At 32.5% G+C, this 15,218-nt stretch overlaps 1 protein-coding gene across 1 annotated transcript in view; it reads right to left on the bottom strand.

Moving 5' to 3' along the window:
- wge (BAH domain and coiled-coil containing protein winged eye) overlaps nucleotides 1–15,218 on the bottom strand; it is a 90,078-nt gene that overhangs the window by 15,606 nt on the left and 59,254 nt on the right. The window contains exons 5-7 of the mRNA XM_090104926.1: nucleotides 12,610–12,784; nucleotides 12,142–12,337; nucleotides 9,710–9,811 (exon numbers count right to left, since the gene is read on the bottom strand). Coding sequence (XP_089961052.1) covers nucleotides 9,710–9,811; nucleotides 12,142–12,337; nucleotides 12,610–12,784 — 473 coding nt within the window. The remainder of the gene's footprint in view (nucleotides 1–9,709; nucleotides 9,812–12,141; nucleotides 12,338–12,609; nucleotides 12,785–15,218) is intronic.

Genomic DNA, 15,218 nt, shown 5'->3' with positions numbered 1-15,218 from the left:
ATGTAGATAGGTATACATATTTTACTCTCCGCACTTTCCGCAATATTTTGAAAGGGGTTTTTTAATTTATAAATAAAAATAAAATTTATGATAAATTGTTTTTTCTTCGTTTTTAGGGCGGTAAAAGCTCTTCTTTCCTAGGTAAATAAATAAAATACCTAACCGTAAACTTATAAATACCGTAACTTGCGACTTGCGATATTGTAATATGTAGGTATAAGATTGTGATCCGTAAAATACTGAAGTAGATATTGCTTACAATTTAACGAATTATTTTTCGCCAAATTAATATTGCGGATTGCCTATCAATGTGAAACCGTTAAATTGTACCTAATAAGCATTCGGTATGATTAAGATGTAGCAACCCTTCTGACTAACATCGAGAGACAAAAAAGGTAGGTACCTACATTGATGGTTTAGGTTAGGTAAGGTTTAGACTTTAGGTATATATAACTTAAAATATAAGGAAAATTAGGTAGGTATTCATAAGTTACTTAAGCTGAAACTTACGTGGTTTTGTAGGTATTTTTTAAGTAGGTAACCTATAACTTAAGGGGGGTTAGGCGGTCAGCGAAAATTCAGCTATTCGGGCCTGAGGTCCTTACCTCACCCCTTGGTGAGGGGGTCCGCGTTTATGGAATCAACGTGCTCGAAACTAAAAATCGTAAGCGCCATTCACATTTTTATCAAAAAGTGAATGAAAATATTTAGTACCTACATATTTTCTAAGTCTAAAACAATCACGAAATCGAGAAGGTAAATAGGAATTTATTATCAGTTATAGCATAGAAAACAGTCCATTTTGCCTTTTTCACCTACTAAGGGCCCTTAGGTAACATACGAGACTTCTTTAATTTATTTATTCTCACAAAATATTCGGTATTTTTACGATGTTTATTTGCACTTTACAACGAACGGCTAAAGCCGGGAAATGTTTCAAATCGGAAAGATGATTCCGCAAACCGAAATATGTATTAAACTACATAGGTACTTTGTAATTTGTATTAGAAAGGTAAATTTCTATCAATTAGTACCTACCTACTATAGCTTTCCGCCCGCTTCTTCGCTTGCACTTAACGTTATTGCGCGACAATCGTAAGTGGGTAAATATTTGAATCTCCTACATCACATCGACTCATCGTTTGGTGAGACAAAAAAGCAGCGTGTGTGCCGTGCCGTCAGAAGTGAAACTTCTTTGGCAATATTCAAAGATACCAGTCGTCGCCTTACTCCATGAGGTAACGGCATTGCAATGACGTAGGCACCTTGAAATTTTACTCTCAACGCGCCTAAAGAAGTTTCACTTAAAAAAGTACCTACCTACCTACCGATGTTATATTTTCCAAGGTTACCTCATCTTTTTTCAAAATTTCGTCAAAATAAAAACGCGATAAATGCTTAGGTAAAAGGTAGCTAGTAGGTAGGGTGTAGGTACCGTGTAACATACATAAATAAATGAAACTAATCTCAATTTTCTTTATTTTCTGCTTACGGCAAATACCTATTATACCTACCTACGAGTGGAAAAGACAAACTCAAAGATTTCGAGAAGCTCAGGCCATTCTCCCATTACGATACGCACAGGCTCCGAGACTTGCAGGATACTTGAATCGCCTGTGAGAGAATGGCCTTAGAAATAATATTGTAATACTGTGGCCTTAGCATTTGAATTTTAAAAGTTGGATTAGTTTCATAATATTGTTCAAACTTCTACCTTCATGGAATAAGTTAAATTGAAACTATGTAAAAACTTCATGGGTATCGAAAATTATATTGACTTTAAATACTTAGCTTAGGTATAAACTAGTGTAAAAATTACTTATTATTTATTAATAACATAATAGGTAGTAATACCTTAAGTTTGGCGGTGGCTTCGATACATCTAGTCAGCTGGGATACAGTCTTGATAAATTTAAAGAGTTTGAATGGTAAGTTTAGGTAGGTACCATCTATTTCGTATTTTTTATAGGAACAAAAAACTAAGTTTTTTTACGACTACCTAATTTAGAGATTAGTCGATTCTCGTGAAAAAATAATACAATAGTGCATGCAATAAAGGCAATTTATTATAGTCGTTATATTATAATAAACTAGCGACCCGCCCCGGCTTCGCACGGGTGCAATGCTGATACTAAATACACTACATTATAAAAACATAGCGGCCCGGTCGGCCGGTACCGCCGCAAACGGTACGTCCCGCAATTTTTAAATCTGTAATATCTTCGAAAATATTTACTTAAATCATACGGTGTAAAGGGCCATATAGATCTATATTAAATGAACAATGTATTCAAGGTATTTAATTGGTTAAGGATTAATGCTGTATTGGTTAAAATCGCTTCGAAAATTAGCCATTATTTGTCGTAAAAAGTAAATGACAAAAAAAAGTTATTGTGGGTTATCCATAAGAGATAGACATATGCCATCGCGGACTTTTCTGTAGACCTTTTCAATGTGTACAATACTTAGTACATTATTTTGATAAAACTCGTAGGGTTCAGCCTGCGTTTGCGGAAGCGGAAGAAATGTAAGCGGAAGAAATGTAATTCTTTACGACATCACATTAGAAACCTCAAAAATAACAGTACTTCTCCACTATTTAATGGATGTTATTATACATATAAACCTTCCTCTTGAATCACTCTATCTATTAAAAAAAACCGCATCAAAATCCGTTGCGTAGTTTCAAAGATCTAAGCGTACAAAGGGACATAGGGACATAGGGAAATAGGGACAGAGAATGCGACTTTGTTTTATACTATGTAGTGATTATCATAAACAATTAAGAAATAGAACTTTATTAAATAAATCATTTCAAACAATTATAAAATTAATAATTATTACGAAAGAACAAAAAAATAAAGCGGCTCAGTTCACTTCTTACGAAACAAAATTCCCACAAAGACGTAATACCGGAGCGACAGCGGCGCGCGGAGGCAAAATAACAATTACGACGCGAAGCCACGTGCTGGTATCGCTTTCTCTGTCTTGCATATACATATCTCTCATTCATTCTCCGTACGTGCATAGAGCAATAAATAAACAGTTTTGTATATTTTGTTTGAAATCTAGCAATACTTTAGCAGTTAAAGCTAATAAGAAAATTGAAACATTTAAATTTTTTCATAATTCATTTTAATATTTGTTTTATTAAAATGAATTGAATGCTAAGCTAATTGAATTTAATTGTAAAATTAATTGACAAGTATCAAATATATTAACCAGAATTATTAATGTGTGTATTTTAAGCATGTTCGATAAAATTATTTCAATGCACCGTTTTATTCGAACAGCAAAATATATAAATTGCCGATATAACGTTTACTCTGTGTTTTTCTGCTCTGCGGCGTACATATCAGTTGACCTTCAACGCAAGCTATATCTCTACTGTTTTATCTTTGGCATTCCTAACGTAAGAGCCTGTCGCTCGCACTTACACTAGTACGCGTAGATACTTAAACACACCTCCTGTGGACTGTTGTCAGCCTAGTATCACGCGCGCTGAAGAAAAGGGTTTATCCGACGCCAAACGACACTAGAGCCCCTAGGATTTTCCAAATAGACTAGTTTTCCGCAAAAGCTTTTAGAAAAAGTTTTAGTGTAACTACTAACTACTAAAAGTTCTTACTCAAGTTAGATGAAGTACAAGCGTAGTTAAGAAGTTTCCGAGCTTACTTTTCTATCAGCAGCTCGGTTTTATTTTCAAGTTTTAATCTAGGGCAGTTAAATATCGTCGCCATCCTAGAATAGCAACAACAACGTGTTGCGTGGTTATCGTAGTGAAGCGTAACGTAAATTCAAATAGAATCGTCGCGTCCGCTGTGACGCAGCCCGCATCACTGATTTAACGCTAAGAAATTATAGACTATTTTAACATGACTACATTATTTAATATTTTTAATATTTTATAATAAAATCCTAAAAAAATAAAAATTCTGCAAAGTAAATAAAATTTCTTATAATGTTCTCCTGACACTCTCATGTTAGGATTGACTATAGAATAAAATTGTTAGGCGGCAAGGCAAGGTGGTCAGTCAAAAAAATAATTTTTAATACAAAAAAAAGTAAGAAGGTTACACAAAAAAACACCAGGGCATCATAAAGATATGTGTGTTTGATTTGATTCAAATATAATGAAGTTGCAATGCAATTTTTTGTAGAATAATGTAACATGACAAGTGTGTCCAATTACTAAACACTAGTTACTTATAAAAATAAAAAAAATTATGTAGGTATACAGATTACAGAGACCGTTTACAAATGAAAGGAATTTATGACCAAAAGAAATTGGTTAAACTGTACTTACTACTTAGTCTCGTTTATAGATATTTAATTATTTATTATTTACAATACCTTTAAGAAATTGGTTTAAAAATGTTGATCAGAACCAGAAAGGGAAGGAATTTGGTGATAAAAAAGTTTCTTATTTAATACATAGTTTCATAGCTCTTTTCTACAACAAGTATTTGAAATTTTGAACGAACATAATTAACACATTCAAGTAAAAATATAAATTATAAATTATACCTAATACGGATTACCGATTATGGACATGATATTTTAATATTATAATAATGTTAAGTGCAGCTAGCTTGCTTTTGTTTTGTTCACCTAGCAAAAAATAATATAATGCCTAGTCAAGTTCGATTCATTGTTTGCAAAATGAGAGAATTCACCAGGAACTCAGCAATGTATCGTAGGTACCGTGGAGACATCCCTCGGTCCGTACAGGCCGAGGGTCGCGACACGCGAGAGAGGGAGAATTTCTTGTAGGGTTTGGATATGCTTTTACTGCATAGGGTTCACACATTATCAAAATTGATAGTAGTTTCTATTTAAAAGCATTTTAATAATTCCTGACGTGCTAAGTGGAATCCGTATAAAATAGGAGAAGAAAATAATATGCAGTTTGTTTACTTCATGAGACAAATTTTGTTCTTAAAATAATTAATATTTTTCCTCTAGCTCTTTAGCAGAGCCAGATAGTATATGTCCTTTTTCTCTTTAATTATTTAAAAAAGTAAAATTGAGCATTATACCATACATGACTAATCATTATTAACGTATACGTAACCAAACCGATGGTTTATGTAGGTACCTAAGTAGTTTCAAATATCCCCTATTTATTGTTTACTGAAACCGCGCGACGCCTTTTAGAATTCAAATTGTTTGGATGTTTTCGCTCAATATTTTTACGTAAAATGTGAAACAAATATCCACCGATAATAAATAAATATTGTTAATTACGTTATCTCGAAATAGCCAGCCCTAATCTCCGCCGGGAAGCACGCCAAATGCTTGTGACGGGCGGCTGGCCCCGAATTGCCGCGACGTGATTAGAAATACTCTGCCATCGGCCTGTCTACTATGTTAGTCATCTCTATCTATGTTATGTTTATCTGGTATATTAGTGTAATGATAAAACATGAACGTTTATTCATTTAGTTTTAAATGCTATACTAACCGTACTTTAAAAGTATGTAGACCGTAATCCTGATTATAATAATTGATCCTAATAATTCAAAGAACAATTAATGTCATATGAACGAATCGAATAAATTGATATTAAAATCAAAAATGTATGATATTTACCTGTGATATTTACAAATTCTCTTTAAAATTTATATATAACTTTAGAGGAAGAATTCTGATCAAATTGAGGTCCTCTGATTCAGCTTTCAGTCACCTAGATAAATCCTTATTTGATAATGCGAACATCTTGGTGAAATCAAATTGATACTAGCTTGGTTGAAATGTTAAATTTCCTAGAAACTATAAGTACTATTTTATCCTGCTAATATAATAAACGCGAATGTTTGTTACTCTGTCAAGCATAAACAGCTGATCGAATGTGTTTGGAACTTGGTACAAATATAGACTAGATTAGCACATAGACAGCCGGGTACCATACGAGTGACGCCGCGGGTTTCACTTAGTATCTTATAGTCTAATAGAACCCACAATTGTAGTTATAAATAGTGTTTTTCCAAAGCTCGTATACCTACACGATAATATTTGTTCATTAACTCGTTATATTTCTAAGAAAAACCACAACGCCCGGAAAACAACAGGTTCAATTACATATTAGGTACATATTATATTTATTTATCCTTGTTGTATGATTTTGGTCATACAGCGTAGTTAATTAGGCAGATCTATGAAGTTAGACGTTTATTAATAAATAAGTTATTGACGGATTTTATCTATACTAATATTATAAGAGGAAAGGTTTGTAATTATGTATGTATGTATGTATGGTTTTCACGCATAAACTACTGGACTGATTTTGATGAAATTTGCCACAGACAATCTTTAGACCCTGAGAAAGAACATAGGCTACCTTTTATTGCGAAATATGTACCATTCAGTTAAGTATTAAATAAACAAAAAAATAATATTTTTTTCCTATGAATCTTCCTATGTATTAGGAATTAGGATAGCATTGATTTACTGTTTTTACTAAATTTGACATAAAATTGTATATTATGTATCAGAAATAGATTCGCAAAAAACAATTAACTAACGTGGTAATTATTGTTTGGGATAGGTGTCTTTCACCAGCGCTGTTTACATTTATTTCGACACCCTCAAGTTGTCGACAATTAATTGTGCGACTAGTGTTAATAAATCAAAAATAATTCATATTTCTGTCATGTGCCCCCAGTTGTCGACCACTCGCTGCGGTTTCACTTCTTTGTTATCGTATCAAGCAATAATGATCTTTATTACAGATACATAACGATCGTTTTCCTTTAAACGTTATCTATAAATGCGTCACGCTTTAACAATAACCGCGCTCCTTGAGTTTATGCGACCCTAGTAGTTGAAAGTCAACCTTATTCTAGTTGGCATAGAGAAGAAAGGAACTAGAAAAGATTAAAAAAAAGTAATAATGTGTTTTTATTGCAAGCGTTTGAGGGTCGCAGGGGGTGGTCATGGTTTGAGTCGTGGATATTGTCTTTATGTACACAAAACCGATGATAATTATTTTTGAAGTGAAACTTCTTTATCGGGGTTGGACAAAAATTTAGTGTAACATTTTTGCGTTACGCCGTACGCGTGACATTTTTGCGTTACGCCGTACACGTTACATTTTTGCGTTACGCCATACTCGTGACATTTTTAAGGTCATAAAGAAGTTTCACTTCTTACGTGTGTACTCTAGTGCACGCATACATTTTTTTTTATTAAAATGGTTTCACCGGCAAACACTGCCTTACACATAATATTAAGTTCCATAGGTATCTTATACCTAGTAGGTACCTGCACTAGATAAATATAAATTAGGAAAAGTCAACAAATCGACTTTTCAGCAAAAAATTTACCGTATCGCATGTCTAACGTTCATAAACGCACAACTCACAAGGCGAATTGAAAAAAAAAACGCTTGTAAAATTCATGAAGCTATAAAAGCTGGTCGACGCGCAATTTATCGTAATTGTGAAACTCTGATTAGCATATAATTGGCTGGTTTTTGCTTTTCATACGATAGCTGTTACATCCGCTGCGATGTTATCTATTTCGTGTGAGTATTGCAATCGAGCTGATTAGTCGTAAGTAAGACGTCTTGTACAAGGAATGAATGAATAAATGAATGAAAAGCTAATTTGCTTTGTTCTTTATTCCGTCAGTGTCGAGTTGTTCATATTTATTTGGTAGATTTGGACGTAACATGTTAAATTAAATGTTTAGAGGTATGTTCATGTTGGCGATTCTATAACGCAATAGTTTATAACTTGGATTAATCCATACTAATATTATAAATGCGAAAGTAACTCTGTCTGTCTGTTACTCAATCACGCCTAAACTACTGAACCAATTTGCATGAAATTTGGTATGGAGATATTTTGATCCCCGAGAAAGGACATAGGCTACCTTTTATTGCGAAATATGTACCACGGGCGAAGCCGGGGCGGACCTCTAGTGCACTATAAAAGGAATGGACAATTAGAAATACATATTACTTTCTACAAAGGTATTTAACAGTTACACACAAGAACGCAATTATTTTTGGTACTTTCAAAGTTTCAAGACCATCAACATGAAGGAAAACATAATAATTAATATTTATTAGAATAATGGGAAAACCTTTAATGGAATTTCTTATACATGTGTTAGTTGTTTTTCCGTATATAAATTATATTTTATAGCAGGTTTTAGAAACGAATATTGATTGTTTTAATTCAACACGTATGAATTTTAAATTCTTCACAACAAAGTAAGGATCTTAAACCAATAAATCTAATAACACGATCCATTGCTATTTTGATGTTTCGTTTGGTTTTCAAGTAAATAAAAATAGTTCATTTAAAACTTTACGTGTGAATTATAAGTTTATAACAAATAATAATTATCGTGAAATCGTACCATCGATCATTTTACAACGACAGGTGGAAATTCATTTTACGATTCCAGCTTGCTAGCGATCAGGTTTTTACTTATTGAGGTTAAATATTTTTTATGGAAAATTGCTTTGGAATTTAAATTCGTGACATAAATTATTTTTAAATGAGTATAAAAATTACGTTTTAGCTTTTCCTCCTTTTGAAATAATGACTGATTTTTTTTAATAAAACTTAAAAAACATTTATCAAAGCATAGTCGAGTCACAAACGCAGTAGATTAATTTTTTCAACAGCTCTATATTTTATGGTACCTGGAATTGTTTTTCCGAGCACTAAAGGTCCTATATGTATAACTATACTGCGCAGTACAGTTCTAGCTTGATGTAATTATAGGCACACTAGCTACAGTGATTAGCATATAATTGTCGGATGCGAATCGCTCTTGGCCATAAATCTCAAAGGCCAGATATAACTATGCATTTCAACTACAAATTAACACGCTTCTACGAACGGTGGAGGAAAACCACAATTACATAAGTATGGAACATATTTCATGCGTTTTAACGATTTAGTGAGTCAACTTTAATTCAAGATAAAATAGTTAAATAATTGGTGATGAAATAGGTAATCCTTTCTCATCAACTTTATAATAAAGTGCCTTTAAACTTTAATGGGAAATTTTAAAAAAATTACTTTACAGGGTATTTTTAAGTTCTTTGTTTGTTGTTCTAGTTAAATTAAATATTTTTAACTTTCAACCCCAGCATATAGGAATGAAGCGATTAAAATGAATCCCTTTTTTAATATGTCAGCAATTTTATTACTTATGCTGTTTAGTTATGAACGGCATCGCAATGCGGACGCTTCGTCACAAGTCACAACTCACAAGCATGCAAATATTAGCTGCCATATTCTTATTATGTAGTGTGATGATTTGTTTTCATAATAATTATTACTAGCCTAGCCACCTAATTATTATTAAATCAACATTTAAAAAATACAGAAGCACGATTAAAAATTAAATCGTGCTTCTTCTACTATAGAGCGTTTCTTAACGTTAACTAAGTGTTAAATAAATAAACAAAAAATGAAAGCCGAGTGTCGTCATTATTTTTTATTTAATATTGCACCGTTGTAAATACATAGTGCTACTAGGCACTCAGAAGCATCGAAGAGTTTATCGTATCTCTGACGCAACTATTGATAACATCCGTCACGAATCAAGTATTTCACGGACTTCGCAATCACACAATTAGCGATTACATGTTCGTTTTTCAATAATAAAAACTGATGCTTATTTCTTAGAATTGCTTTTAGTTCTGTGAAAAAGTCTAGTAAGGAAATAAAATAAAAACAAAATTTACCTAAATCGTGAAGCCGTTGGTTGTCTTTTTGAGACAGCGCAGCGAGGAGGCCAGCATCACCAACTCGTTGCCTCGCAACCGCTATTCCCACGGGAATGGATCCTAAAACAAAATAATATTATCGATATGACCTGATTTTACATAATATTGTTATGAATTAAATAAATAAACAAATAATTTCATCAAAAAATATTTTAAGTACTTATTTATTTATCATTGAAAATTTTTTTTCACATTCCGGCCAATAAGCGCAACCTAAAATAATTTGGAAAATCCAAAAGTGCACGCCTCATAATTTTTTTTTAATAAATATTCTTAATTATTATTTTTGTTTATTTAATAACAATTAAACCACATCGAATCAGACCCTGAAAAATGAAAGGGTTCTATTCCTGAGCATACTCAAGCGTAAGAGAAAAAAAAAGACTCGATTAGTAAAGTATTTCGGTCGCTATCGTGTTAACAAGAAAAAGGATCCGCACATACAGACACACGGACGTCCAAGACAGAACTTTTTTAAACTGTTTTTTAACTAGTTTAAATAACAAAAATGACATCAAAAATATCATGAACGTTAAAAATAGTGTTTTTTCTTAATATGTGTGTGTATGTATTATCTTACAAGTGCAATGTATGATACATAAAGACATTTTAAGTTTGAAAAATCAGATGTTTTGCGCGAAGTGACAGTAGTACCCACCTCAACGCTTCGCTTATGGCGTGCAAAAAATCAACCATATTTCTTCGTAAATGTTGCATCATCGCAATACGAATAATACCAGGCAATAATGAAATAGCAGAAGATGTTATAACTTATAGCAAACTGTTAACAAAATTCAGCCAACAGCTATGGGCAATTGCCATTCTTTACTATTCGACATTTAAATTATAAGCAATATTTTATACATAATAATATAAATAAATGTTTTTTTATTTTTATTTTAAACTTTCTTGTATAATATAGATACCTACATAATAATATCTAGGTATAACTAACACAACAACAACAGTCAACGAGCTCACAAAAGTTACAAAAACGTCCTTGGACGATTGACATTACAGGAATGACGTAATTGTAAAGTTAACTGAACCGTTATTTGTACGGTACACCCACTGGGAGCTCATGAGTTAAAAAGAGCTTCAGAGTTTTAGAATGAAAATAGTCCAGTCAGATCGAATACAGTTAGATACCTAGTTAATTTGTAACCTCGTTATCAACCTTCACCCTGATAATATGCGAAATACTGTAGTTTTCATTATACCAGAAGAACATAAGATATAAAGAGCGTTACGCAATTAAAACCAGTTTCTGTTGCTATTTTAAATAACGATCTCACGAACTTATTATAACCATTTATTTTTATTTATGGAGATTAAAAAAACGTGTTAATAAAGGTAGGCTAAATATTAGGTACATGACTAAAATATTATGATATTATGTTTATTATATGTAGACATCGGATTATATGCATTTGCATATGCAAATATGCAAATGCATAAAACTCTCTAATTACGGCGTTAGTGCATATTTTAGCCTTTTTCACCAATCGTGCATATTTCGTTAAGTAGCGGGAGTTTTGATTGGTCGACTAACCTTTATTAGCCAATCAGAACGCTCAGCGAGTAAACAAACCCTATTTTGGCATGGTAAAATGGCAAAAAATTACAAAATGGGCTCCATTTTTAGTAAATTTTTGAGCAATTCAAAATAGGGCTAGATTAATTACCCTTTTGGGGCTAAAAACTTAAAACACGGGTTGAATTCCAAAAAAGGGCTAGATTTAGCCCGAGAAGGTCTAAGGTGGCACACTGGGCTCGCAGGTGACAAACGTCACAAATTTGCGCTCGAAAATTTGGTAAAAATGCTTAATTGTATATTGACACAAAAACTATACTTAATTTCAAGAAAATTTAACTGTTTTTGTACAATCTTTGATTTAAATATATAAAAATAATTAAGGTTTTTTTATTTTGTATTGTGCATATTTTAGGCATATCAGTCGTTTTTAGTGCATATTTCGGCCTTTATTAGTGCATATTTGCATGCATATTTTGGCATTTTGTTAGTGCATATAATCCGATGTCTAATTATATGTATATGTAATACTAATAGTAATCAGTGATCACACAGGAAGTTATAATTAGACGTGTCTTTAAAAATGACTGGAAAATAATGAAGTGCAACAAACGGGTTGTCAAACAAAAAACGCTGTTAGATTATTGCCATAATTAAGATAACGTTAATTAATATGCTAATGATCGTGATTATAAACGGAACTAGATGAGAGATAACATTAATTATATTTAAGTTTTATTTATAATTAAAATGTCTTAAAATTAAACAAGTCTCGCTCGCACTAAGGACTAGAGAAGCAGTTAGAGATTTCTGTAAATCCGCAGCGACTAGGAGCGCATAACCACGCATAACTCACCGTTGTTCAACGAGACCGGTATAGTGGGCGGTTGTTCCGGCTTGTTGCCCGGCGACGCCTGCTCGAGCTTCACGGCGACGAGCTCGGACACGTGCACGTGCTGCGGCTCGCGCTTCACCTGCACGACATTCTGGCCGGTAACACCCAGCCAGGTTACGGGGTTTGTTCGACTGCACCCACCGTCGGTGTGTATAACCTGAACATAATAATTACCTAGTAATTCTTTCTTAATTTTTTTCGTGCCTTCGGTAAACAATTACTTTAATTTCCTTCTCTTCCCTACAGGAATTAATAATAATACTAGCTATTTTCTTATTTAATTCCATTTAATCTATAAATTCAAATTAGGATGTATGATTCTCTCTAAATATAACAAAGCATCCAATAAGTAGTTGTCGGTAACACTGGATCAAAATTATCAATCCCCTTACATTTTTATTACTTTACCAAAGTATTATGATAACATACCTTCTTAGGAGAATTGGTGAGACAAGTATTGCACGTCCGCTTTGCTTGTTCGGTTTTGATTGTCAAGGGCTGCATCATATTGACGCCTTCAATTAACTGACGTTGATCAGGGCAGCAGAGTGATTCGGGCATACATGCTTTTCCCATTTTAGCCTCTTCCATCTTGCTGCTGTCCCTGTTGTAAATATAAATAAATTAAAATATATTTTTATTTTATTTGTTAATTAATCTTAAACTCTGGGGCACATAACTACAGCGTTTATTTAGAATAACTGGATCAGTTTTAGATCTTTAACTAAATAACGTAGAATAGGTAAACGGCTATTGTAAATAATTAAGGTTGATGTTCCGACCGTCCCTCCATACATTTTTGATTACCTCTAAACACTTAACACAGACACTATTTCTTTAAAACTAATCATTTTATCACTTCTCTATAATGAAATGTGTGCGCGTTCGACCTTTTTAATCAATAATTTACAATATTTACTTAGAAAAACAACAGTAAAATACCGGAAAAATTTGACACTTCTACAGTAGTGTGCGTGACTTTTGCCAAGCGAAACACGACATAAAGCACGACATCTAGCGCATAGACTATATACTTATTACAGATCTAGCGCGTCAATGTCTAAACGAAAGGCGATGTTTAGACATTGACGCGCTAGATGTCGTGCATTCGCGTTCGTTATCTTATGCATAATGAGCTTATAATGAGCATAATTCTAATAAATCAAAGTTCTGTGTAAAAATTGAGTAATTTCATTTCCAATCGTTCAAAGAAAATAACAATAAAATAAAATAAAACTAATGACCTTAGAAACTATGTTTTTTTTTATTTATTACTCATTATTGTTCGTCCGTCGTAGGTCTGTAAACTGTATTGTACACTGAAGGTAAATGGTACTGTAGGTACTTTAGTTCGGCGTCGTCGCTCGTCGGCTTGATATAAAATTACATTCTTGATTTCATTGACACGCGCTATGATTTGCGCGCGGAATTTCTTGTGTTGTGAATTTATTTTTGTATGCTATGCATTTTAATTGATTCAAATTGCAATGTTTCTCTAGTATGCATTTGAGACTATATTGTAAATTGTAATAATTGATCGTGGGTATAGTAATTAATTATTCTAATAACGCAATTAGTAATATATGTATTTTCGGTGGGATTCAAAACAAAAAATTGGCCCGTGATTTTTATGAAATTTCACCACATTGCAAATCACATCAATCATAGTTCATACACATGTATGACGAAAGTGATTAGTATTGTGGCTAACATTGACTCATCAGTTCATCACTGAAACCAGTGATAAATCAGTACCTATATCATATTGTGTTTGAATATTTTTAAACAATGATATAAGTATACAATTATTATAAATCGGTAAACTATCAAAGTAATCACAAACTTGCAAACATTGGTAAAATGTCCAGTAGTTTATGAGCCTATTCATTACAATCAAACAAACAAACAAAGTTTTCCTCTTTATAATATTAGTGTAGACAAACACTATGAATACGATCACGAATGCAAATTCGGGGATTTTCTAATTATTGCTAAATAATAATTGAATTCGTTTTGAAATACTCTATAATTTTTAGTGTATAAATAGACATTTATAATGTGGTGCTCATTTTTTTTTTGTACTGCTAACGCTATTGTAGGTACCTATTTTCGTTGTTTTATTTCAAGTGAACACGGCCATACAATTTTGTCACGAGCCGCCTATGATTGTAGGTACTTTTGTTAGGCTCCTTCGTCGTCCGCGTCGGCTCGAAAGTTCTTGATTTCATTGTCACGCGCTATGATTTGCGCGCGGATTTTCTTGTGTTGTGAATTTATTTTTGTATTATTATTATTTTTTATTTATTTTTTTATTTTATTGATTCAAATAAAATATTTCACTAGTATGCATTTGAGACTATATTGTATTATGTATAATTTATCGTAGGTATAGTTATTCTTATAACGCAGTTATATTTTCGGTGGGACAATTTGACCCGTGATTTTTCTGAAATATCACCACGTTGCAAATCACATCAATCATACACACGTATGACGAAAGTATAGTGGCTATAATTGACTCATCAGTTCATCACTGAAACCAGTGATAAATCAGTATATCATATTTTATTGTGTTTGAATATTTTTTAAACAACGATATATACAATATTATTATAAATCGGTAAACTACCAAAGTACTTCCGAATTTTCAGACAGACAAACAAGTAGTTTGAACACGCAGTTTTCTTATACTAGTAGCAAAAATCAAAACCATAATAGGTATTATGTTTACCTACTATATTTTACTAAAAGTCGAGTGCGTCGAAATCGTAAATAATAATATGTTTTTCACCTTCCTGGTTATTTTCCCATAGTAAATAGTGTTTTAGGTTTGTTGTTGTAGGTAGGAATAATAATAATTATTCTTACATGTTGGTTATGAAATGTATATTGAAATAATTTACTTTTACAAATCATTAGTGATATAAGTTTTGAGTGAAAATGCTTGGATCAGCATAATATTATATGGTACTTCAAATACATGTTTTGATAAAAAAAACAATAGTGTAATAAAATAAAACTGCGTTTTATTGTAATCA

This window comes from Colias eurytheme, chromosome 8, assembly GCF_061535395.1.
Source record: "Colias eurytheme isolate Ceu_HAF_F1 chromosome 8, ilColEury1 Martin Lab GWU primary, whole genome shotgun sequence".
Taxonomy (NCBI): domain Eukaryota; kingdom Metazoa; phylum Arthropoda; class Insecta; order Lepidoptera; family Pieridae; genus Colias; species Colias eurytheme.
This window is presented reverse-complemented; position numbering and strand designations above follow the sequence as displayed.